This window comes from Carcharodon carcharias, chromosome 29 (genome assembly GCF_017639515.1).
Source record: "Carcharodon carcharias isolate sCarCar2 chromosome 29, sCarCar2.pri, whole genome shotgun sequence".
NCBI lineage: Eukaryota > Metazoa > Chordata > Chondrichthyes > Lamniformes > Lamnidae > Carcharodon > Carcharodon carcharias.
Genome location: NC_054495.1, coordinates 7,083,973 through 7,107,155, shown reverse-complemented (window position 1 = coordinate 7,107,155; position 23,183 = coordinate 7,083,973). Strand labels below are relative to the sequence as shown.

The following is a 23,183-nucleotide window of genomic DNA, read 5'->3' as shown; positions in this document are numbered from 1 at the left end:
ACCTATGAAGAAACAAATCAATCCAGCCCAAAGCACGATGTTAAAAGGAGCAACATTAGGGAAATAATTTGACTTTTTCCCCCAAGCACTGGCAGTTAAAAGCATATTTTTTGGGAACATGTTTACATATAAATATCAGCTGCATTTCCTCTGGTCTGAGAAATCTCCCACAACATCTCTCAGGGCAAATCTGGTTGGGATGAACATTCCTGTGATTAACTATGATTTTTTTTTTGCTAAGGGTTAACCTGATTTGTTTGAAAATATAACATGCGATTGGACTTATGTTATATTAACTGTTTGCTTTATTTATTTTTTAAAATGTATTTCCTTTTCAGAGTCGACCATGACTATCGTGGCTCTTTCAACAGCTAAATTAATGGATTATAGAAACTGCAACTGTTACGTATAATTGTTCCGTATATTTTTTCCCTCTTTTTAAATAAACCCATAATAATAGTGGGGTCAACCTGCAGTACCTCAGAATATTGGAATAATTGTACCTGCAGAATTAGAGCCAATCCACCTGCAAACATTACATGGGGCCGCAATGGGAGAATCCTCCCTGGGATTATGTCAGTTGTGGGAATCATCACCTGGGCAGCGAATAGGTCCCTAGTGCAGAGCTCGCTGAGACCGGTCCTACCAACGGGAACTGGTAACATAATTTCATGTAAAGCAGCAAATAAACACAGCAAATAGCAGCTCCACACTGAGGGCACTTATTTAATCTATTGAATACTATAATGGAGTCACAGCTCAGTCACAAACTCAATCATAATAGTATCAGCAAATTCCAGCTCCATTTATCAGTTCAATACTAAATCTATCGCTAAGTGCACTTTCCATCAATGACTAATCAGCAATTAGAGGGATCAGGATCTTCGATTTTAAAATTCAGACAGCTGACACTTGCCAAATTATCTTGAAAATGACATTTTATTTTTGAATTAAAATAAACAGTGAAGCAAGTCCAATTCCTTCTCAGAATATAATAGTAAACCGCTGTCTATACTATCAGCAGCCCCCACCAAAACCCCTACATCAGATGCCCATTTCTATTTCGCTCAGGCCCAAAGAGGGAGAGACGGTGTATTTCAGAGACACAGGGAATGCTCTGGGGACCCAGGTTCAATTTCCAATGAAACCATTGCCAATTGTTGTAAAAACCTCATCTGGTACACTAACGTCCTTTAGGAAAGGGAATCTGCCGTCCTTATCTGGTCTGGCTTACAGGTGATTCCAGGCCCACAACAGATGTTGTGGTTGACTCTTAAATGTCCTCTGAACAAGGGTAATTAGGGATGGGCCAGTGCATGGCCTAGTCAGTGATGCCTGCACGCAATGAACGAATAAAAAAAATAAGCGGTTATAATGCTGGTCTTCATTAATCCAAGCTCAATTAATGCAGTCAAGCTGATAGAGCCATACAAGCATAGAATGGAGATTGGAAAAGTAACTGTTTCAGCTCACTGTATACAACCTAATGAAGCTCTGGAATATATAGAGTCAACAATTCATTTTAGGGCAGATTAAGGGGGTGGAATGTTCTGATATCACTGGACGAGTAATCAAGAGACCCAGGCTAATGCGTAGGGGACATGGGTTCAAATCCCATCATGGCAGCTGGTGGAATTGAAATTTCATTAATAAAATCTGTAATTCGAAACTGTTTTCAGTGATGGTGACCGTGAAACTGAAAAAAAAAAACACCTGATTCACTAATCTCCTTTACGGAAGGAAATCTGCCATCGTTACCTGGCCTGACGTACATGTGGTTGACTCTTAAATGCCCCCTCTGGTTTTTTTTTTGCAATGCGTTCATGGGATATAGGTGCCACTGGCTAGGTGGGCATTGGTTGTCCATCCCTAATTGCGCTTGTTCAGAGGGCATTTTTTAAGAGTCAACCACATTGCTGTGTGCCTAGAGTCGCACGTAGAGCAGCCCAGGTAATGACAGCAGCTTTCCTTCCCTAAGGGTTAGTAATGAACGAGATGGGTTTTTACAACAATGGTTCCATGGTCATCATCAGACTTTTAATACCAGGTTTTTATTGAATTCATATTTCACCATCTGCCACGGTGGAGTTTGCACCTGGGTCGCCAGAGCATTAGCTTCGTTCTCTGGAATACCAGCCCAGTGACAATACCACAATGAGGGAGGAAGAAAGCAGGAAACAATCGGTCATTTGGCTTAACGTCTATTAGACGAAAAACGTTAAAATTCATTATGAGAGAGGCAGTAACAGGACGTTTAGTAAATCATAATGCAATTGAGCAGAGTCATCATGTTTCCAAGGGAGCATGAAGAGACTACAAAGGGATATAGATAGGTCACTTGAGCGGGGGAAATGCCGATGGAGTGTAAAGTGGATAAATGTGAACTTGTTCACTTTAGCAGGAAAGAGAAAACAGTATTTTATTTAAATGAAGGAAGATTGCAGAACTTTACTGGACAGAGGGTCCTGGTTGTCCTGGTGCATGAATCACAGGAAGTTTACATGCAGGTGCAGCAAGTGGTTGGACAGGCACGTGGAATGTTGGCCTTTATTGCAAGGGGGAATCGGGCATAAAAGTAGGGAGGTGTTGCTACAGCTGTACAGGGCCTTAGTGAGGTCACTTCTGGAGTATTGTGTACAGTTTTGGTCTCCTCAGCCAATGAAGGATCTAAGCGCATTTGAGGCAGTTCAGAAAAGGGTTCACTTGACTGATCTCTTGGATGGAGGGGTTATCTCATAGGGAAAGGTTGAGTAGTTTGGGCCTATACCAGGTTTGCAGGTTTACAGAATGAAAGCTGTTGTCATTGAATCATATAAGATCCTGAGGTAACTTGACATGGTCGATGCTGAGAGGATGTTTCCACTTGTGGAGGGTTCTAGCACTGGGGCCATAGTTTAAAAGTTAGGGGTCTCCCACTTAAGACAGATATGAGATTATCTTTTTCACTCTCAGGGTCGTAAATCTGTGAGATTCACTTCCCAAAGGAGGAGTGGAGGCGGGGTCCTTGAATATATTTAAGGCTGTTAGACAGATTTTTTCGCTGGCTAGGGAGTGGAGGATTATGGGGACAGGCAGGAAAGAGGGGTTGTGATCACAATCAGCGCAACCATGATCTTATTGAATGGTGGAGCAGGCTCGAGGGGCCGAATGGCCTATTCTTGCTCTTATTTCTTGTGCTCTCGTGTATCTGCCTCGAGGATACTCCTCATCAAATAAGGTCATAGATGATCATTGACCTCAATTCTACATGTTGCGAGTTCCTCGCATCCTTTGATTCCTCTCTGGTCCGAAGCATGTCTCAGCCTTGAATAGGCTCAGTGGCTAAGCATTCACAGCTCTCCGGGATAGAGAATTACAAAGGTTTGTAATCCTGAGTTTAGAAATGTCACATTTGAATCATAGCCCGAGACCATTCCAGCCCGAACCCATTTGTAGTTTCCAAAGGAAGACCATGAAATGAGATATTCTTTAAAATTGAAGCAGGAAATTAGGGATAATTGAAAGGCCTTGTTAGAGACTGAAATGATATATTGAATAGGAAGCGACACACTTAGAGTATAATATGGATATATGATGGTTATCGAGGTTATACTTGGGAAATTAATCTATGTTAGGTCATTATCCCCATGCTATGAAGTTTGATATTGCCTTGGTAACGCACATACTGCTATGTATGGATGGTTCTTGTTAGTTGTCTCACGGGCAGAACTTATTGGTTCCTCTCTTAATCGAAGTTTCCCATCCATGGTGGTTGACAGGGCCCTCAACGGTGTCCATTTCATCTCTTGCACCTCTGCCCTCACACCTTCCTCTCCCTTCAGAACCATGATAGGTTCCCCCTTGGCCTCACTTTTCACTCCACCAGCCTCCACATTCAAAGGATCAATCTCTGCCATTTCCTCCAACTCCAATATGATGTCACCACCAAACACATCTTCTCTTCACCCCTCCCCCACCCCTTTTTGGCATTCCGTAGGGACCATTCACTCCAGGACACCCTGGCACACTCCTCCATCACCCCCTACACCTCAAACCCCTCCCACGGTACTTTCTACGCAATCAAAGAAGGTGCAACATCTGTCCCTTTAATTCCCTCCTCCTCAACGTGCAAGGCCCAAGCACTCCTTTCAAGTGAAGCAGCGCTTCTCTTGCACTTCCCTCAATTTGGTCTACTGCATTTTCTGCTCCCAATGCGGTCTCCTCACGCAGATTGTGTGACTGCTTTGCAGAACTCCTTCAGTCTGTCCGCAAAGATGACCCAGACCTCCCTGTCGCTTGCCATTTCAACACACCACTCTGTTCTCATTGTCACATGACCGTCCTTGGCCTGCTGCAGTTTTCCAGTGAATCTCAGCGCAAACTGGAGGAACAGCACCTCATCTTCCGATTAGGCACTTTACAGCCTTACGGACTCAAACATTGAGTTCAACAACCTCAGACCATGAACTCTCTCCTCCTTCCTCACCCCTTTTTGATCCCTTTTTTCCAACCTGTATTTTCCGACCTATATTTATTTTTAAAAAATATTTATTTCCATTTTTATTCATTGTTTTATTCGCACCTCTGAGACTATTTTGATCTTTTTCCCACACCGTCCCCTCCCCATACCCCAGCTCCACTAGGGCCATCTATCACTTGTTCATCATGCTTTCTACTCTTAATGTCACCATTAGCACCTCCTTTAGCCAGTATCACCATCATCAACACCGGTTCTACCTTTTGTTTTTGACATTTTTTGCAATCTCTCCTTTGTCTCCACCTATCACTGGCTCTCTCTCCAGCTTCTCCTGTCCCCCCCCCACACCCCGCCATTTAACAGCATATATTTTACCATATTTTTACTTCTCTTTAGTTCTAAAGAAGAGTCATGCGGACTCGAAACGTAAACTCTGTCTTTCGCTCCACAGGTGCTGTCAGACCTGCTGATTTTTTCCAGCACTTTTTGTTATCGTTTCAGATTTCCAGGATCCGCAGTATTTCGCCTTTTTGTTAGAATTTTTTGGTTCCTTTTTACTGCCCGTGATCAGTAAGTTAGCATCTAAGGGATGTGTGTTTACACACCATCGCAGAGATTGTCCCCATTAAATAATTGCAGCAGCAAGCTTTTTATGAGATTTAAAATAAAGTAGGTCATTTATTACCACGCACTTAGCCCAGATGTTTGAAAAAATGGCGGCTCACTCACGAGTTTTACAAACGCAAACAAAGATACAGATGAAGACAAAACAACATGGCTGCAAATTATAATTATCCCAGCCTCGTTCGTGGTAGGCCTATAGTTTCTTAGATGCGTTGATGCCCTAGTTGAAGCGAAGGACGATGAAGCAGACCCTTTTGAACCAGTTTTAGAAAAGGGCATTGATTCAACATCAGCCTTGGAGGTTCCTTTTGTCCCCTCTTGAGGCAAGGAAGTGGGGTCAGTTCACAAAAGTACGGTGGCCCTCAGGCAGGGATCTTTTTGAAGCCTTATGTGATCAGTTTTAAAATATGAAGCAAAATTCAGGAAATATTGGGCCACGACAATTTGCTAGGGTCAGATGTTACTGCTGTGCTAAAGCATCTCCCCTGCACTGAGAGATTCACGACCTGTTGCCGAGGCTGAGAGGTGTAGATGACATTGTACTCGGGCACTCCATTAGTTTCACTTTCACATGAGCTTGCCGTAAATGAAACCAAGACTGATGTAAGTATTGCAGCTCCACACAGGACACAAAACAGGGCCATAAATGTGCCTGAAATCTAGTTCCAAAGCCTATCAGGAGGAATGAGTTCAAAGGCTGCCCGTTCCTTGTGGGGTGAAGAGTACACAACACAATAACAGAACCACAACCAGGATTTTTAATGAGATTAAGTCCTGAGTTTGAGGAAATTATAGAATAAATCAGATTTATGCTTATTTAATATGAAAATTGTATTTACACCCAGATACAAGTTGCCTTGCAACTAAGTTGTAACTTCGCGCAATGTTGAACAAGATATTTTTGACTATTTCAGTAATATCCCCCTGGATTTATGTCATCCCAGTTGGAGCAGTCGCCGCATTTATCATTCTGATTCTGATCCCGGTGAAGTTACAGAGGTAGGTGTGTGCTGCTTTAATAGTTAAACACAGATTTAAAGTTTGCGAGGCAGAGCTATTGCTTAATAAGGTTTGCCCTGAAACTCCTGGCCCTGACAATGAGCTAAGAGTTGTGAAGGAGTTGCTAATGGAATCCAAGCTGTTATGTAATGAAAATAGCAGAATGACAGAGGCTCATGTCCCCTGGTCAATCCCGCACTCGGCTATTGATCTGAATGAGCTCTCACGTGCATGTGGGAATGAAATAGTTTGTTGGCCCCAATTCTCCAGAGCCGAATGAAGAAACAATAAGCGAATTCTATTTGACAAAAGTAATTTGGAATTGAAAACTGAACACAATCTAGGCTTCTAAACTGAACGCGAAGAATTAAGTCCAATTTCCACCAATCTATATTTAATCTGTGCAATATCAGTCACTAGTGTTTGAGTGCAATATTGGAATACACTTCCTTCTGGTGTGCTGGGTGCTCGAGTCTAGTCTTGCCTTCAAGAGGTAATTGCATTAGTTTCTTAGAGGTGGATCACAGTGAACTTCAGTGTTGTTAAAGGTAAGACCTGCTCCCGGTGATCTCCGGCACTGGTTTAGACAACCTGATGGGGTCTACGAGGGACTTTAAAGGATAATGTTCCTCTTATTCCCAGAACTCTTCCTGCCTCCCCCTGGAGCTTGCGGGAAGGAGTGTGAGGAAGGGATTGAGAGACTCTAATTGGAGGAACCGTTTGCCAGGGAAGTTCTAACCCTGACTGGCCCCCTGATCGCTGCTTAGCTTTGTTCGTCATTTTCATTTATTTCAACAGGAAGTCCGGCCTACTAGTTTGGAAGTTTGCTTTAGGATATTACATTAATCTCTCCAGTCAGCCCTGCATACAACGTGTTAAATCAATATCGAGAACTCCTGCCTATAAACAATGTTTCGTACAGTCGGTTGACACATTGTTTGCTACTTAATATATTGTTAAGACTCTGTATGAAGCATCTAATCACGTCTTCAACGTCGTGTTAACAAACAGTAACTCTCCCTTACATGTGTTAGGTGTGCACACGTTTTATTTAAAAATTAATTCATTTATCTTTTAAATAATGTTAACTTAATGTGTGGAATAACTGTGCCCGATATTTGGACAGGTGTTACATCTCTACACAAGCGATGAAACTCTCTGCTGACTGATAAATTCTCCCAGTGCTGGTGACTCCAGCTCATTGATCAGCTTTCTGAGATAGAGGGAAACCTTCACATAGAAAGATGGATGTTTACTGGCAATAAGTAAACAGGAACCAAACTGGGTCTATGTTGATCAGGAAACGATAGACAGCCAATTTCCTGATGCTACAGCACGCAGCTATAATTGAACAAAGCTCCGAAAAGAATGCAGACTCGAAACGTTAGCCCTGCCTTTCTCTCCACAGATGCTGTTAGGCCTGCTGAGTTTTTCCAGGATTTTCTGTTATTGTTGCTATAACTGAACACACTGGTACTAGTAGGTTCTAAACAGCTGTGAGATTAATCTTACTTTTATTTCATAATCAGGAAGATGAAAAGTGACATTGCTTGTGTCCCCACAGCCAACGACGACTGGACGACTTACGCTGTGGTGCAACACCCCTGAACCACCCAGGTTAGTGACGGGAAGGAAACTGACCAATGTCGAAAGGAGATATCTACCAGATTATTAATCTGTTTCTAACCACACTAAACGTGCAATTCAACCGTTTAACGAGTATTGTGAAAACTTGTTTGACTGAGCTTTCTGATGATGGACAGGCTACCCCAATCCACTGACTGGAGGTGATGACTTGGACGTTGACCTGCTGAATATGGCATGGACATTTCTTGTCTAACAGGTTTATGTTGAAATTGAAATATAGAATTTAAAGCACTTTTTGTAATTGAGTATGAACAATAGATTAGTATCAGAGATAGAATGAAAGAGATTATTCTATTACAGATATGACAATCATATCCATTCCACTAGTTCCATATCTAACACACAGCTTTCTGTTACAGAGCCATGTCCCGGACAGTAATGCTGATGTTCGAGAGACTACATCCAAATCAGCTGCAAGTGAGGAGCTTCTATATGCATCATTGAGTTTCTCGAACTTTCACAAATCTGAAAATCATTTGCAGATTCAGGAGTCCAGTGAATATGCTGTTATTAAATGTAAATAAAATGTAGGTGGATTCACCCCATTCTCACAAATGGAGTTTATCAATAGCTGAACACAACTTGTTCAATGACTTAGAACAGGAAGATCATATTGTAGAAAGTGTTTTGAGAATGGTGACCTATCAGAAATTAATTGCTAACATGTTAAGTTCTCACTGTGGGGAGTTTTGACCTACAGTCCCAAATCTGTTTCCAATCCCAATATGCTACTGAAATGGGGCAGGGACGGCTCTCTATAGGTCAATTGGACTGTCCGGCTGTTTATTCCTTATAATATTATCTCGTGCTTCCTCCGTTGGACCTTGTTTCATGCAGGATTCCCGGTTGGCTTGTGAAATAGCTTCATTTGGAAATGTTGACTCTCTCCATTGAAGCCCTTACCACGTCCAGTGTAATGAACGATGACCTCAGTGGCAACTTGCAGCAGATATTAACAAAGAGTCGGACTGAGATTAAATCCTTCAAACCTGACTTCATGCTTAAATCTTTTACCCATTGTTGACTACGGTGGATTAAAAGGCAACTTCCACATTTAACGTCTCAGTCTTTCCTGTCCTGAGTTTGATATGATGAGATCATGGGGTCGAAGCCAGTCAGGGCAGTTAAGCATCAAAGTTTTGATGTGGGACTGGAGTCACATTTTTAAAGACACGAGTGAAATAACCTCCTGTCATGTCACATCAGCTTCGTGGTCACTTTTACTGAAATCAGTGTTTTTTTTAAATTTATTTCCAAATTTGTCAAAACTGTTTTCACAGTATTAAAATGCCATAGTTAGATTTTAACCCTTGTATAATGAATTACTCACCTAATGACATAATGTCATTGATAGCATGGGCAGCTGTTTTGCCATAGGGAACTGACAAGTGTGTTCAGCAAGTTCCTTGGGTCACTTTCCTGTGCTCTGTTGTGCAACAGCACTGTTTAACCTTGATCCCTAGCTTTATGGCAGCAATAGCTAGCAGGTCGCTCTGTAGAGAAACTTTAAATGTCTCCCCGGGTGGCCACATTAGATTGGGAGCCGCTCCCAGCCCAGTGCAATAAATGTTCAGCTTGGTGCCAAATTCCATTCGGCTGGCTGCTGCAATGGGTAAGCATTCATCTTCTGGATGAATGAATTAATAAAGTATCAGCGCCAATCACCTCCTGAAACCTGTTTATTTTGTGATCAAGGTGAAGCAACCGTACACTCTGCTGGTGGATGGAAGATACTACAAACGATGGCATGAGGGTCTCAGAGAATTTTAGTAACTAGATCAGGGGTTCCCTGCATCTGGATACAGATTCATGAAGTGTAAATGTTGAACGATGCTGCAACGAATTAAAGTTTGGAGGCTGGAGAAATAAAACACCCGTGAAATTCACATGAACCTAAGGTCACTGTCGTACTCAGCTGTGAAGGGACGGAGGGAAGGAGAAACATAGATTCATGGATAAGAAAGTAAGAGGGTCTTAGACAAAGAGGTAGGGAGGAAGCAAAAGCTGTAGAAGAAATGAACAGATAAAAACATGGGGAATATGAGGTGATGAAAAGTAAAAGGGAGAAGCATGAGAGAAAGAGATGAGATTCTAACAACAAAGGGAGACAAGGAGGCTCTCGGAGCAGGACGAGTTAGCCCACAACTCCATAAAACATGGGAGCATAAGTAGACCATTCAGTTCATTGAGTCTACCCCGCCATTGAATGAGATCATGGCTGATCTGATAATCCTCAACTCCACTTTCCAGCCTTTGCCCCATAACCCTTGATTCCCTCGCTGATTAAAAATCTGTCTATCTCTGATTTGAATATGCCTAATGACCCAGTTTCTACAGCCCTCTCCAATAAAGAATTCCACAGCTTACCACCCTCTGAGAGAAGAAATTCCTCCTCATCTCTGGTCCTAGGGGAAACAACCTCTCAGCATCTACCCTGTCAATCCCCCTAAGAATCTTGTATGTTTCAATAAGGTCACCTCTCATTCTTCTAAACCCCATTGAGTACAGGCCCAACTTACTCAACCTCTCCTCATAAGAAAATCCCTCCATACCAGGAATCAACCTGGTGAAAATTGTCTGAACTGCCTCCAATGCCAGTATATCTATCCTTATATAAAGGGATCAAAAATGTTCACATTATTCTAGGTGTGGTCCAACTAGTGCCTTGTACAGCTTCAGCAAGACTTCCCTATTTTTCTAATGCATGTTTTTTGAAATAAGGCCCAAATTTCTATTTATTTTCCCTATTACCCGTTCTCCTTTTCAGATTCCATCCAATTCATCTATCCTCCTATTGATTAACATTTTGAAGCTTTGGCATTTACCCCCACACAGCACAAGCCCAAATCTGGGAGACACAAGTCTACAAGGGCCAGATATCGGCAAGAGGCAGGGGCTGAACAAGCTCGAGATTCAGAGAGAGTATAAGCCCTCACAAATACACAGGCTGACCAGATAAATGCTTCATAGTCTCAAAGCACATGGTACAAACACAAACAAATCACACAGCCCCAGCACAAAGACTCACACAGTCACAGCACAGATGCTCACACAGTCCGAACACAGAAACTTACACAGTCCGTGCACAGCAGCTTACACAATCCCTGCACAGAAACTCACACTATCCCTGCACAGCAACTCACACAGCCCGACCACAGAAACTCTCACAGTCCCTGCACAGAAACTCACACAATCCCAGCCCATAAACTCACACAGCCCCAGCACAGAACCTCACACAGTCCCCGCACAGAAACGCACACAATCCCAGGACGTAAACTCACACAGCCCCAGCACAGAGGCTCACACAGTCCCAGCACAGAAACCCACACAATCCCAGCACAGCAACTCACACAGTCCCAGCACAGAAACTCACACAATCCCAGCACATAAACTCAAACAGTCCCAGCACAGAAATTCACCGACTTCCAGACAGAAACTCACTTAGGCTCAGCAAAGAAATTCACACAGCCCGAGCATAGAAACCCACACAATCCCAGCACAGAGACTCACACAGACCCAGAACAGAAACTCACACAGTCCCAGCACAGAAACTCACACAGACCCAGAACAGAAACTCACACAGTCCCAGCACAGAGGCTCACACAGACCCAGAACAGAAACTCACACAGTCCCAGCACAGAAACTCACACAGACCCAGAACAGAAACTCACACTGTCCCAGCACAGAGGCTCACACAGACCCAGAACAGAAACTCACACAGTCCCAGCACAGAAACTCACACAGACCCAGAACAGAAACTCACACAGTCCCAGCACAGAGGCTCACACAGACCCAGAACAGAAACTCACACAGTCCCAGCACAGAAACTCACAGAAACCCAGCACAGAAACTCACACAGTCCCAGCCCAGAGGCTCACACAGTCCCAGCACAGAAACTCACAGAAACCCAGCACAGAAACTCACACAGTCCCAGCCCAGAGGCTCACACAATCCCAGCACAGAGACTCACACAGTCCCAGCACAAAAAGTCACACAGTCCCTACATAGAAACTCACAGAAACCCAGCACCAAAACTCGCAGAATCCGAGCACATAAAATCACACAGTCTCAGCACAGAACCTCACACAGTCCCAGCACAGAGGCTCACTCAGTTTCAGCACAGAAACTCACACAGGCCTAGAAATTGGACTCACACCTACTCGCACAGAGACTCGTCCAGTCTTAACACAGAAATCCACACAGTCCTAGCACTGAAACTCACAAAGTTCCAGCACAGGAACTCACTCATTGTCCTAACACAGAAACTGACACTGTTGCAGCACACAAAATCACGCAGGCTGAGCGCAGAAACTCACACAATCGCAGCACAGAAACTCACCCAGTCCTAACATAGAAACTCACGCTGGCCCAACGCAGAAACTCACACAGTCTCAGCACAGAAACTCACACACTCGCGGCACAGAGGCTCGTGCAGTCCAAGCACAGGAACTCACAAAGTCCCAGCACAGAATGACACACAGCCCCAGCTTAGAAACACACAGTGTTCCACCATAGATACTCAAACAGTCCCAGCACAGAAGCTCACACTGTCCCAGCACAGAAACACACGCAGCCCCAGCACAGAAGCTCACAAAGTCCCAGCATAGAAACGCACGCAGCCCCAGCACAGAAACTCACACAGTCCCAGCACAGAAACACACACAGCCCCAGTTTAGAAACCCACACTGTTGCAGTACAGAAACTCACACAGCCCCAGAACAGAAACTCACACAGTCCCAGCACAGAGGCTCACACAGACCCAGAACAGAAACTCACACAGTCCCAGCACAGAAACTCACAGAAACCCAGCACAGAAACTCACACAGTCCCAGCCCAGAGGCTCACACAGTCCCAGCACAGAAACTCACAGAAACCCAGCACAGAAACTCACACAGTCCCAGCCCAGAGGCTCACACAATCCCAGCACAGAGACTCACACAGTCCCAGCACAAAAAGTCACACAGTCCCTACATAGAAACTCACAGAAACCCAGCACCAAAACTCGCAGAATCCGAGCACATAAAATCACACAGTCTCAGCACAGAACCTCACACAGTCCCAGCACAGAGGCTCACTCAGTTTCAGCACAGAAACTCACACAGGCCTAGAAATTGGACTCACACCTACTCGCACAGAGACTCGTCCAGTCTTAACACAGAAATCCACACAGTCCTAGCACTGAAACTCACAAAGTTCCAGCACAGAAACTCACTCATTGTCCTAACACAGAAACTGACACTGTTGCAGCACACAAAATCACGCAGGCTGAGCGCAGAAACTCACACAATCGCAGCACAGAAACTCACCCAGTCCTAACATAGAAACTCACGCTGGCCCAACGCAGAAACTCACACAGTCTCAGCACAGAAACTCACACACTCGCGGCACAGAGGCTCGTGCAGTCCAAGCACAGGAACTCACAAAGTCCCAGCACAGAATGACACACAGCCCCAGCTTAGAAACACACAGTGTTCCACCATAGATACTCAAACAGTCCCAGCACAGAAGCTCACACTGTCCCAGCACAGAAACACACGCAGCCCCAGCACAGAAGCTCACAAAGTCCCAGCATAGAAACGCACGCAGCCCCAGCACAGAAACTCACACAGTCCCAGCACAGAAACACACACAGCCCCAGTTTAGAAACCCACACTGTTGCAGTACAGAAACTCACACAGCCCCAGAACAGAAACTGCCGCTGTCCCGGCAGAGTCTTACAGAAAATCATGTGATAGTTTTGTGCTAATTGGACAATTCAAAATATTTTAAGGCTTTACAGTTGCCTGTCAGTTTCTGCATGAGAGGTTCAGAGAAATGAAACTGACCTAGATGTGATGACCACAACTAATCTCCCTTCCGGTGCCTGCTGGCACGTGGTTGCAAGTTGCTATGGCAACCTGCTTGACGCAAGCAGCTGGTGACTGCAATTCCACAAGGACAGGCACTGCTGCGCTCACCCAACTTCAGAGGCTGTGACCAGTCCACATTGACTGCTTTGTCTCTGGATCAAGACGGAGGTGATTTTAATGTCGGGGAAAGCCGCCCTGCTTAAAGTGCTGCTGTGCCAAGTAGTTCTTAACGGTAAGATATATCGTCTCATCTACGTTTGACAGGGAGAAGTTGGTGCTCACAGTCAATGTGCAACAAACCATTTCGAATTGCCACATGAAGCCTACACTGCAGCTTTGTGCAGCTGCGATCACAATAGTTTGATTATTGACTCTGGTAAGAAGCTGGTAGGCGTTTCACTGAGAGTTACATATCCAAGTTGAAAATTGCCATTTTGTAACTGAAAATATGCAACTCGAAAGAGGGGTGTAGCATTTCTGGCTGGTCAAATATTTCAGAGAAGGTTCATACAGCTGAATCTGGGACTGAGGGGTTTCTCAAGAGGAAAGGTTGGACCTTTATCCATTGCAGTTTAGAAGAGTCAGAGGTGACCTTGCAGAAATATAAAAGACCCCAAGGAGACTTGACAGGGTGGATGTGGAGAGGATCTTTCCTCTTTTGGGAGAGACTAGAATGAGAGGACATAGGAATATAAGGGATCTCCCATACTTGGATATTTGGGAAGTGAGTGTGGAGAAACACTTTGTCCACTGCCAGGAATGGCGGTAACCACAGGAAACAGGTTTAACATTGTTAGAAAATTAATGAAAATGTGAGGATTTTGGTTTGCACCCGGTGAGTTATACAGAGCTGGAATGGACTGCCGAGGAGGGATGGTTGAAGGGGATTCAGTAATTAACGTGAAAAATGTTCCTACTGAGAAAGGGACAACTTTGCAGAGCCATGGGGAAAGATTAGCAGAGTGGGAATAATTAAATTCTTAGGGGAGGCGATGTTAATGGTATTGTTGTTAGGTTAATAATCCAGAGGCCCAGGATAATGCTCCGGGGACCCGGGTTCGAATCCTGGCCCGGGAGATGGTGGAATTCAAATTTAATAAAAACCTAGAATTAAGAGTCTGATGATGAAATGGTTGTCGATATTTGTAAAGACCCATCTGGTTCACTGTCGTCCTTACCTGGTCTTGCCTACATGTGACACCGGACTCTTAAATGCTGTCTGAAATGGCCTAGTAAGTCACTCAGTTCAAAGACAATTAGGGGTCGGCATCAATGCTGGCCTTGCCAGTGAGACCCACATCCCATGACAGAATAAATAAAAAACACATTTAGTGCAATAGAACTCCATGAGACATTTTATGGGAACATTAAATGATATAATAGGGCTCGACCACAACAGGACGCATTCGTTCAGTTGCTTAATCCAGGAGGCAGGTTTTCAGGAGTTTCTTAAAGGAGGGATGTGCCAAAAAGAGATTTAGAGAGGGACTTTCAGAGCCTAAGACCAAGCTATCCGAAGGCCTGGCCACGCACCGTGGAGCACCGGAAATCGGAGGTGCTCAGGAATTCTGAAGCAGTTGGGCACAAGTACCTGGGAGGGTTGCGGATCTGGAGGAGCTCACTGAGACCGAGAGAGATGCGGCCATGCAGGAATTGGAAAAGAGGGACGGATAATTCAAAATGAAGCAATTGCTTAACCAGGGGCCACGGAAGGGCAGCAAGGACGGGGGGGTGGGGTGATGGGTGAACAGGGTGTGGTGCAAGTTTTGACATGGGCGGCAGGGTTCGGATGACGTCACGCTTACGGAGGGTAGAATGTGGGAGATCAGGGCGTTGTAATCGGCGTGTCCAGAGGTCAGGAAGGTGTGAATGAGGGTTTCGGCGGTAGATGAGCTGAGCGAGGGGAAATGTCGGGCAATGTTCTGCAAGAGGAAAAAACTGGTCTTTGTAATGGAGCGCTTGCTCTGGAATTCCCTATTCAAATCTTCCTTCCCCGCTTTTTCTGTTCTCCTTTACAAATCTGTCGAAATGTCAGTCCATCAATTTGAAAAGGCAGTTTGAACTAGGAAGTGATAATTAGAAAATTTGATTCAATACCTAGTCAGGCAGAGAATGTGAAACAAAGGAACGTAGAGTAAGATATGATTGAGGGAGAAACAGAGGGGGAAAGACAGAGAGAGTGAGGGAAGGAGGGAGAAAGGGTGGGGGAAGACAGAGAAAGAGGGGTGGCGGGAAGAGAGAGGGGTGAGGGAGAGAGAAAGGAAAGATTGAGCAGGGAGTGGAATGATAGAGTAAGAGAGAGGGAGACAGGAAGGGGGATAAAGCGGGCGTGGAGAAAGAGAGAAACAGGAAGAGGGATAAAGGGGGAATGGAGAAAGAGAGGGAAAGTGAGACAAAGAGAGAGAGAGAAAGGGGAAAGAGAGAGAGAGAGGCTGAAAGGGAGAGGGAAAGAGAGAGAGGGAGAGAATGGGGAGAGATAGGATGAAAGGGGAGAGATAGAGTGAAAGGGTGTATCATGTGAGCATAGCCACTTCATTCCATTCCATGTGTTTCAATGGCGAGCTTCTGCTGATTTCCTGGGGTATTAGGGCAACTCAGACAGCAGAGTGCTAATTTCGGTGTTGAGTGCACAGGTACAGTCACTGCCCGCATCATCCTTCAATGACCCCTGCGCACAGATCGCCTCATCATTACCGTGAATGGAAAATCCAGACCAATGATTGAAGATGGAGATTTTCCTGACGCTGTCCCTCCACAAAAAAAACACTCAATTTTCTCATTCTCTCTCTCTCTCTGTAGTAGATCAATTCGACATCAGAGTAAGAGAAACGCATGTGACCGGAGTCCTGGGTAAATCGGTTGTATTATCCGTTCACGAAGAAGGGCCAATACGGAGAATCACCTGGGACAAGGGCAAACAGAGATTTCTGAACTGCCAGAATGGTGATGGTCACAAAATCTTCGGCAGAGATCAAAACAGAGTAACATGTTTCCTGGAATGCTCCCTCCAGCTTTCAGACCTGCAGATGGAAGACCGTGGGGTCTATCTGGTAACAGCAGTAACTGCTGATGGTCAGACCAAAAACCAATCCATCTATTTAGACCTCTCTGGTAAGTGATGTTATTCCCTGTTGGTCAGGCGCAGAGCGACATGCCCGGTAATCCATAACCATGTTGACCTTGTGCCGAATCAAGTTCTAGCTTCATGCATAGCCATAAATGTTCATGTTAGGAAAGTTCACTCGACTGTCCTACTGCTTTTCTGGGAGCCTCCCATCTTGGGCAAACTTTCAACTTCAGGTTATCCAAAAGCCTGCGAGTCGAATCGTCTCCTAGGCCAGTAGGGGATTTTGCATCTCAGAAGGCAGGCGAGGTCTCAGCTGAGCCTCTCGACTGAAATCTCAACACCTCCCATGGTGCAGTATTCTTCCAGGACCGGTCGAGGTTTTCCACTAGAGCCTGCAGAAGCTTGATCTGAGCCAGAGGCTGGCTATGAGCCTACCCTGGCATCGCCACTAGGCTCTTACTTGAGTGCTTTGGTGGGGACTTCAATTCCTCCAGTATCCCTGAATGCGCAGTGACCCCCGGGCACCTCTCCCATGCGTGGCTGAAATGGCTTCTGCCCAAAGTCTGGCTGGCGATGAGGTGTGGGGATGGGGGACGTCCTTGTGGACAGGTAGTGGGGGGTGGAAGGTGTGGGGGTGGGGTGAGGTGTTGGTAGGCGTCTCCTGGGGGGTTGAGGGTGTGGTGGGAGCTGGTAGAAGGCGGCCGGTATGGGGTTGGATGAACTGGTGGTAGGCGGGGCTTTGGGGATGGGGTAGCGGGGTGGAAGTGCTGGTGGTCGGTGGGTGGTGGGGTTTGGTGGCGTGTTGGGAGAGGTAGTGGGAGACAGGTGGGGGCTGGGGATGGGGAGAGCTGGTGGTAGACGGGTTGGGCTGGGGGGCGAGGGAGCTGGTGGTAGGCGAGTGGTTAGGGTGGGGTCTGAGGGTGGGTGGAGCTGGTGGTAGGCAGGCGGTGGGAGCTAGAAGTGTGTGTGTGTGTGTGTGTGTGTGTGTGTGTGTGGGGGGGGGGTGGGGGTTGGTGGTCAGCGGGTGTAGGGATGGGTTAGGGTGAGGGCAGGAATGCGGCTGAACCATGTCCCACTCCAATTCCACGTATTTTCTGCCCCAAAGCCCCTTCTCCCCCTTCCCTCCCTGGCCTCTCCAGCTGCAGAATTGCAATGGTTTTCTGCCTCCAACGTGTACATGGATTGAACCTAGAGGTTCAAGGGCCGCAGACGCATGGGAACACCACCACCTGGGAATTCCCCTCCAAACCACCCACCATCTTGACTTGGAAATATATCGCTGTTCCTTCACTTTCACTGGGTGAAAATCCTGGAACTGCCTCCCTAACAGCACTGTGGGTGTACCTTGCATTACATCTATTTTTCTAAACACTCACCTCTTGTTCGCATCACATGTCCAAAATATGTCTACCTCCTTAATAACACTGCCTCAACGTGACAGTGGTCAGAACACGGAAATCTGTATCATGGATTTGGAGGACATTTGTGAGGCGGAGCACGGGTATTATTAATGGTGAAAATAAAGTTTTAGGATTGTCCTTCAGAACTCAACTGGTTTCACTTAGGTTCGTTATGAAGCTTGACCTCAGTACCAGTTCTGGAGCAGATGTGACACTTTTTCCTTCATTCTTTCATGGGGTGTGGGCCTCGCTGGCAACATCTCTAATTGCCCTTGAACTGAGTGCCTTGCTGGGCTGTTTCAGAGCCCAGTTAAGAGTCAAACTCTTTGCTGTGGGACTGGACCTTAACCAGCCTAGAAAAGGACTGCAAATTAAGGACAGCATTAGCGAACCAGATGTTTTCTTCTTTTAAAGCACGAAAATGTTTTCATGGCCAACACGAGCTTTTAATTCCAGGTGTATTAATTGAAATTAAATTGCACCATCTGCCATGGTGGAATGTGAACCCATGCCCCCAGCGTGCAAATCTGGGCGCCTAGGAATACAGGCCCAATGCAGTTTCCACTACGTCACCATCACCCAGACGTCGCCTTATTGTACCACACAGTCACAGCTGGTCAAGATGACACACAAGCACCTGTTCATGGTATTGAGAAATGGGTGGTAAGTGCCAGCAATGCCTGCATCCTGAGACTGAATTGACAAAACAGAAAAGCACGGAAAAGCATTATAAATTGTCCCAATTGCTCCCCTCTCTTGTTAATATCAGGGGAAACAACCGAATTGGTTATTTCAGAAAAGATTTTCGTCTTTTATAGAACTGCCAAACCTATCAGATCATATCAATATAATTATTGTTGTATCAATCGCCCACATTGGATAGGGCAAAGTGGGCGACAGTAAATCGGCGGGAGCGATTCAACAGGTTAGGCCTACACCCACTCTAGTTTCGAAGATTGGGTAGTGGTCGTATTCAAACAAGTAAGATCCTGGGGGACGAGAGAAAGTGGGCACTGGGAGGCTGTTTCCACTGTGGGGGCTAAAACGAGGGGTCACAGTTTAAGAATAAGATCTCCCTTTTAAGACGGAGATGATGTGATTATATATTATATATTTGTGTGTTTACGTATATATTCTCTGTAAGTAAGTGTAAGCTGTGTCTGTATGTGTGCCTAGAGTTAATCAAAGGTGTGGTTGTTGGAGTCAGACTGCAGAATCTAAGGGATGTAAGACTAAAGGTGTTACCTTCCTGCATTTATGATGAAGCCTTCTGCTGGGTCTTCACCTACAAGTAAACAGTGTAGATCTGAAATTTGCATTTTGGAATTGGTTTGTAGCTGCTGCATTTCACAGGAGTCTGAAAAGTATGAAAGAACATTTGCAATTTACAGGAGATTCGTGAGTAAACAGAGGCAGGCGTTTTAAATTTTATTGGCCCAAAACGGAGATAAAATAGGAACATGAAAGCTTTTAATACTTGGAAATCTGAGTCTTAAAGGGATATTTAAAAACAATGGAGAACCAAGGTGAAAGGGTTCAAAAATGTATTTATGGAAAAGGGTTTTCAGCTGTGAAGGGTGGCTGTGGACAGAAGTCCCACTGAAAGCCTCCTCCGGTGCGGCGAAAAGCTGTGAAAGTCTTTTAATTAAAGAAAGCAACTCGGTTTTTGATTAGGACAATATTTGTCCTGAGGAACAGTGTGTTTCAAACCTTCCTTTTGGAAATAAAAACGCATCAGCATGGATTCATTATGAGAATCGTGGCTTGTACTTCTGTTTAAATTGAAAGCAATTTCTCATTTTGGGGGCCAGTTCCTGGATGTTATGGTTAAGGATCTATAAGTTTTATGTTTTATTATTTTACATAAGCACTTTTTCATTTTCGGTAGATAACAGAACAGTTTCATCAACTGTCATAGCATTGTGACAAGGTGGAACACAGCAAGCCCTCTCCAAATCCCTATTCTGCGCAGTTCGTTGTTTTTGTTTGATCTGCTTCAGCCACTACTTGCTTGAAGCGAGGGGCCACCACACCAGAGTGGTTAGCCCGGGAGGGGGAAGGCAAACAGTCTACGGGCGAGGTGACAAGGGGAAAGCCGCATTATAATTAAGGTCTAAATTCAGGACACTAATCTATCATGGGTGACCATGATGCATTTCATGATATTCAGAGCCAAGCGATCGGGGGAAAGTGGTACCTCAGTGCACACGAGAGAGAGGTCCGCCTGCTGGGAACATCCGCCAACTGGTCAATCATTCCTCAAGGGACTTCTTGAGCGGTGATGTAGAATTGTGAATTGATAAGTTTTCTCTTGGAGCTAGTGATGTGTTCGTCTATTTTGGACAGTGAGAAGTTTGCATGTTCTAGATTTTAGACCCTGGCCATAATGCAAAGGGACATTCTAACCCAAGGCTTCCAGGCATGACTAACCCCTGCTGCCACCCCCGACCATTTGCAAGGATTGCCTCATAGCGCTACAATGGCTTGTGCCGATCACTTGCATGGCATGACCGTGGACTATTGTTAGGTGTGCAGACGGAAGAAGTTGCATATGGGGGGTATCATTATATGGGTGGATTGATGCAATAATTAGAGGAAGGAAGAGCATCAAACCTCCTCAATTGTGGTGGCGACAGAACGATATGGAATTGGACTCAATGCAACAACACTTTGGGAATGCGCTAGCGCCTATTTCACACAATCTCAGAATGCATTCATAGAGATCAAAAGCACGAATGTGATGCTGAATCTTTATCATTCACAGGTTATACCTCGCCTAGAATACTGATTCCAATTCAATGCAGCACATTACATGAATAACATTGCTCTGAGAGAGAGGGAAGGTGCGGTTCAGATTGACTGGAATGATGCTACCGAGGAGAGATTTCGATTCTGCGCAAAGACTAGGAAGTTTGGCCTGTTCCCTTTGGAGCAAAGAAGGTTGAGGGAACATTACTTGGAAGCAGGCAAAATTATGATAATGTTTTTGGAGAGAAAAAGTGGCACCTCCACTTTTGGGAACTTTTGGGAAGAGTATTGGGAACTGGAGGAAGGCACATTTATGGTCATTGCCTTGAGAAGCAGATGAAGAGATTTAGTTTGCTCGGTGAGTTGTTATGAAGTGGGAACATATTAAATGGTTACTTATTATGAGGAAAGTAATTGGACGCAATTATCAAAAGGAAGAACCTGTGGGTGCAGGTATGTGGAATTAATTGGATCGCTCACTCAAAGAGCAGACATTGTCACCATGTGAACCCTTCCATGCTGAAATGTACAATGTGGACACCATAATGTGGGTGGTATCACATTCACCACTACGAAAATTTGGAGTCTGTGAACTTGTTTGGACTTTTAAAACAATCTGTTCATGGGATGTGGGCATAGCTAGCTAAGCATACATTTATTTCCCACCCCTAATTGCCCTTGTTCAGAGGGCATTTAAGAGCCAACCACATTGCTGTGGGTCTGGAGTCACCATGTAAGGACAGCAGGTTTCCTTCTCTAAAAGAACATTGGTGAATCAGACGGTTTTTTTTTACGACAATCGACAATTGTTTCATGGTCACCATAAGGCTTTTCATTCCAGGTTCTTAACTGAATTCAAATTCCACCAAATGCCATGGTGGAGACATGGGTCCCCATAGCATCCGCCCTGGTTCTCTGGATTACCAGTCCAATTATAATACCACTCTGCCACCACTTTCCCATTTGAACATCCGGGGCAGTGTAGTCACCCCTTCCACGCTACTGCCAATGAAAACTTCCATCCCTTTGACACTGTGTTTCTGCCCCTCTGTCGTGGACTGAAAATTTTGCAGGACCATTTGTTTAAACTATGGCTGCACTGTGTTTCTTATTCTTGCGTGAGATCCCTATATATTCAATATTAAAGTGAGCATTTGAGTGGAACTCAGTGTCAATATTAGCAAGTCTCTATTCCTTCTGCATTATTTCAAGAACTGATGAATTAGCACCAGTGGATATGTCAGTATTTTTTTCAGCTCACTTCTATACCTGGCCTGGGTTACTGCATAGACACATGTGTTGGTGCAACAGCTGAAAAGGAGAAGGGCATACCCAGCTTCTTGGAGAATATATATGGGATCATTGGTACCTGTATAGTTATAAGTGTTTGTAATCCGATGGTATATGTAATGCACGGCAAAAGTCATCCAGAAGAGTATAAAACTACCAGATATTGTGAGAAGCAAAATAATGGATCTTCTTCGATTCTCCATTTCCAGGTCATTCTCCCTTTTACTGTGTCTCTTGCCACGCAGAGCCTTGCGGGTTCTATTGGCCACTAAAATATGCTTCACTGTTAGTGCATTAAACAACGATATGAAAATCAATGGAATGAATGGGGTTAAAATATGGTTAAGAAACGAAAATGCTCTCCATAGCGGGGCGGAATAAAAGGTGGATTCGAAGATACAATACCAGGGTACGTTGTTGATAAAATACAAAGGTTTAAATGCAAAATACCAGGGGATGTTTCTTAAACAGCTCAGTGCAAACACAATTCCTATAACCACTGCTGCCGCATCCTCCATGCAGTATTTCGTTTTCAGCTTCCTGCAACAAATAGCCACATACCGATCAAAGGTGAAAGCCATAGTTAACCAGACTGAGCTGTCTTTGGCAGCATAAACGAGGGCAACTTTGAGCCGACACAGCGGCGTAATGTACAGGAAGCTGGCTGGAAAATACACATCAATTATGCGGCTCAACACCACACTGGTGAGAATGACCAGAAGATCTGCCACTGCCATGGCTACCAGGTAGTGGGTGATGCATTTGGAGAGACCACACTTCCCTCGAGACATTATCACAATCGTCACTACATTAACTGTAGGAAGGGGAAAAACATAGTTCAATTAATGACCAGTTGGTCAGTGAGTTCTTCTATCAGGGATAAATTCAGTTGCATGTTATTGTTCGATTTCTACGTGGAGCAATGCCCAGGATTACTTAAACACAAGAGCGTTTGTAAATGAAAGCAAACTTTCAACAGGAAAAAAAAAAACAGAATTAATAATCATTTGGTACTACAAAGCTTGAATATTGCTAAAAAAAATACATTTTGTCGAAGCTTTTCGTCTTGCACTCGTCAGGACAATCGCAAGAATACCTATGTC

General features: G+C 44.8%; 1 protein-coding gene across 1 annotated transcript; it reads left to right on the top strand.

Moving 5' to 3' along the window:
- Nucleotides 1–573: 573 nt before the first annotated feature.
- LOC121271012 lies at nt 574–21,907 on the top strand. The gene is made up of 7 exons (XM_041176696.1): nt 574–658; nt 4,958–5,026; nt 5,995–6,079; nt 7,609–7,672; nt 13,738–13,807; nt 16,375–16,686; nt 20,807–21,907. Exons 1-7 carry the CDS (start codon nt 574–576, stop codon nt 20,860–20,862), a joined length of 741 nt encoding a protein of 246 aa, XP_041032630.1. The 3' UTR covers nt 20,863–21,907.
- Nucleotides 21,908–23,183: the final 1,276 nt, after the last annotated feature.

Bases quoted from the DNA above. Each gene is read 5' to 3' on its own strand.
- LOC121271012 (XM_041176696.1), top strand. From the start codon at position 574: ATGTCAGTTGTGGGAATCATCACCTGGGCAGCGAATAGGTCCCTAGTG. The intron at 6,080-7,608 runs GTAGGTGTGTGC...TTTCATAATCAG, and splicing joins ATCCCGGTGAAGTTACAGAG to GAAGATGAAAAGTGACATTG. The intron at 7,673-13,737 runs GTGCAACACCCC...CTCTGGATCAAG, and splicing joins ACTGGACGACTTACGCTGTG to ACGGAGGTGATTTTAATGTC.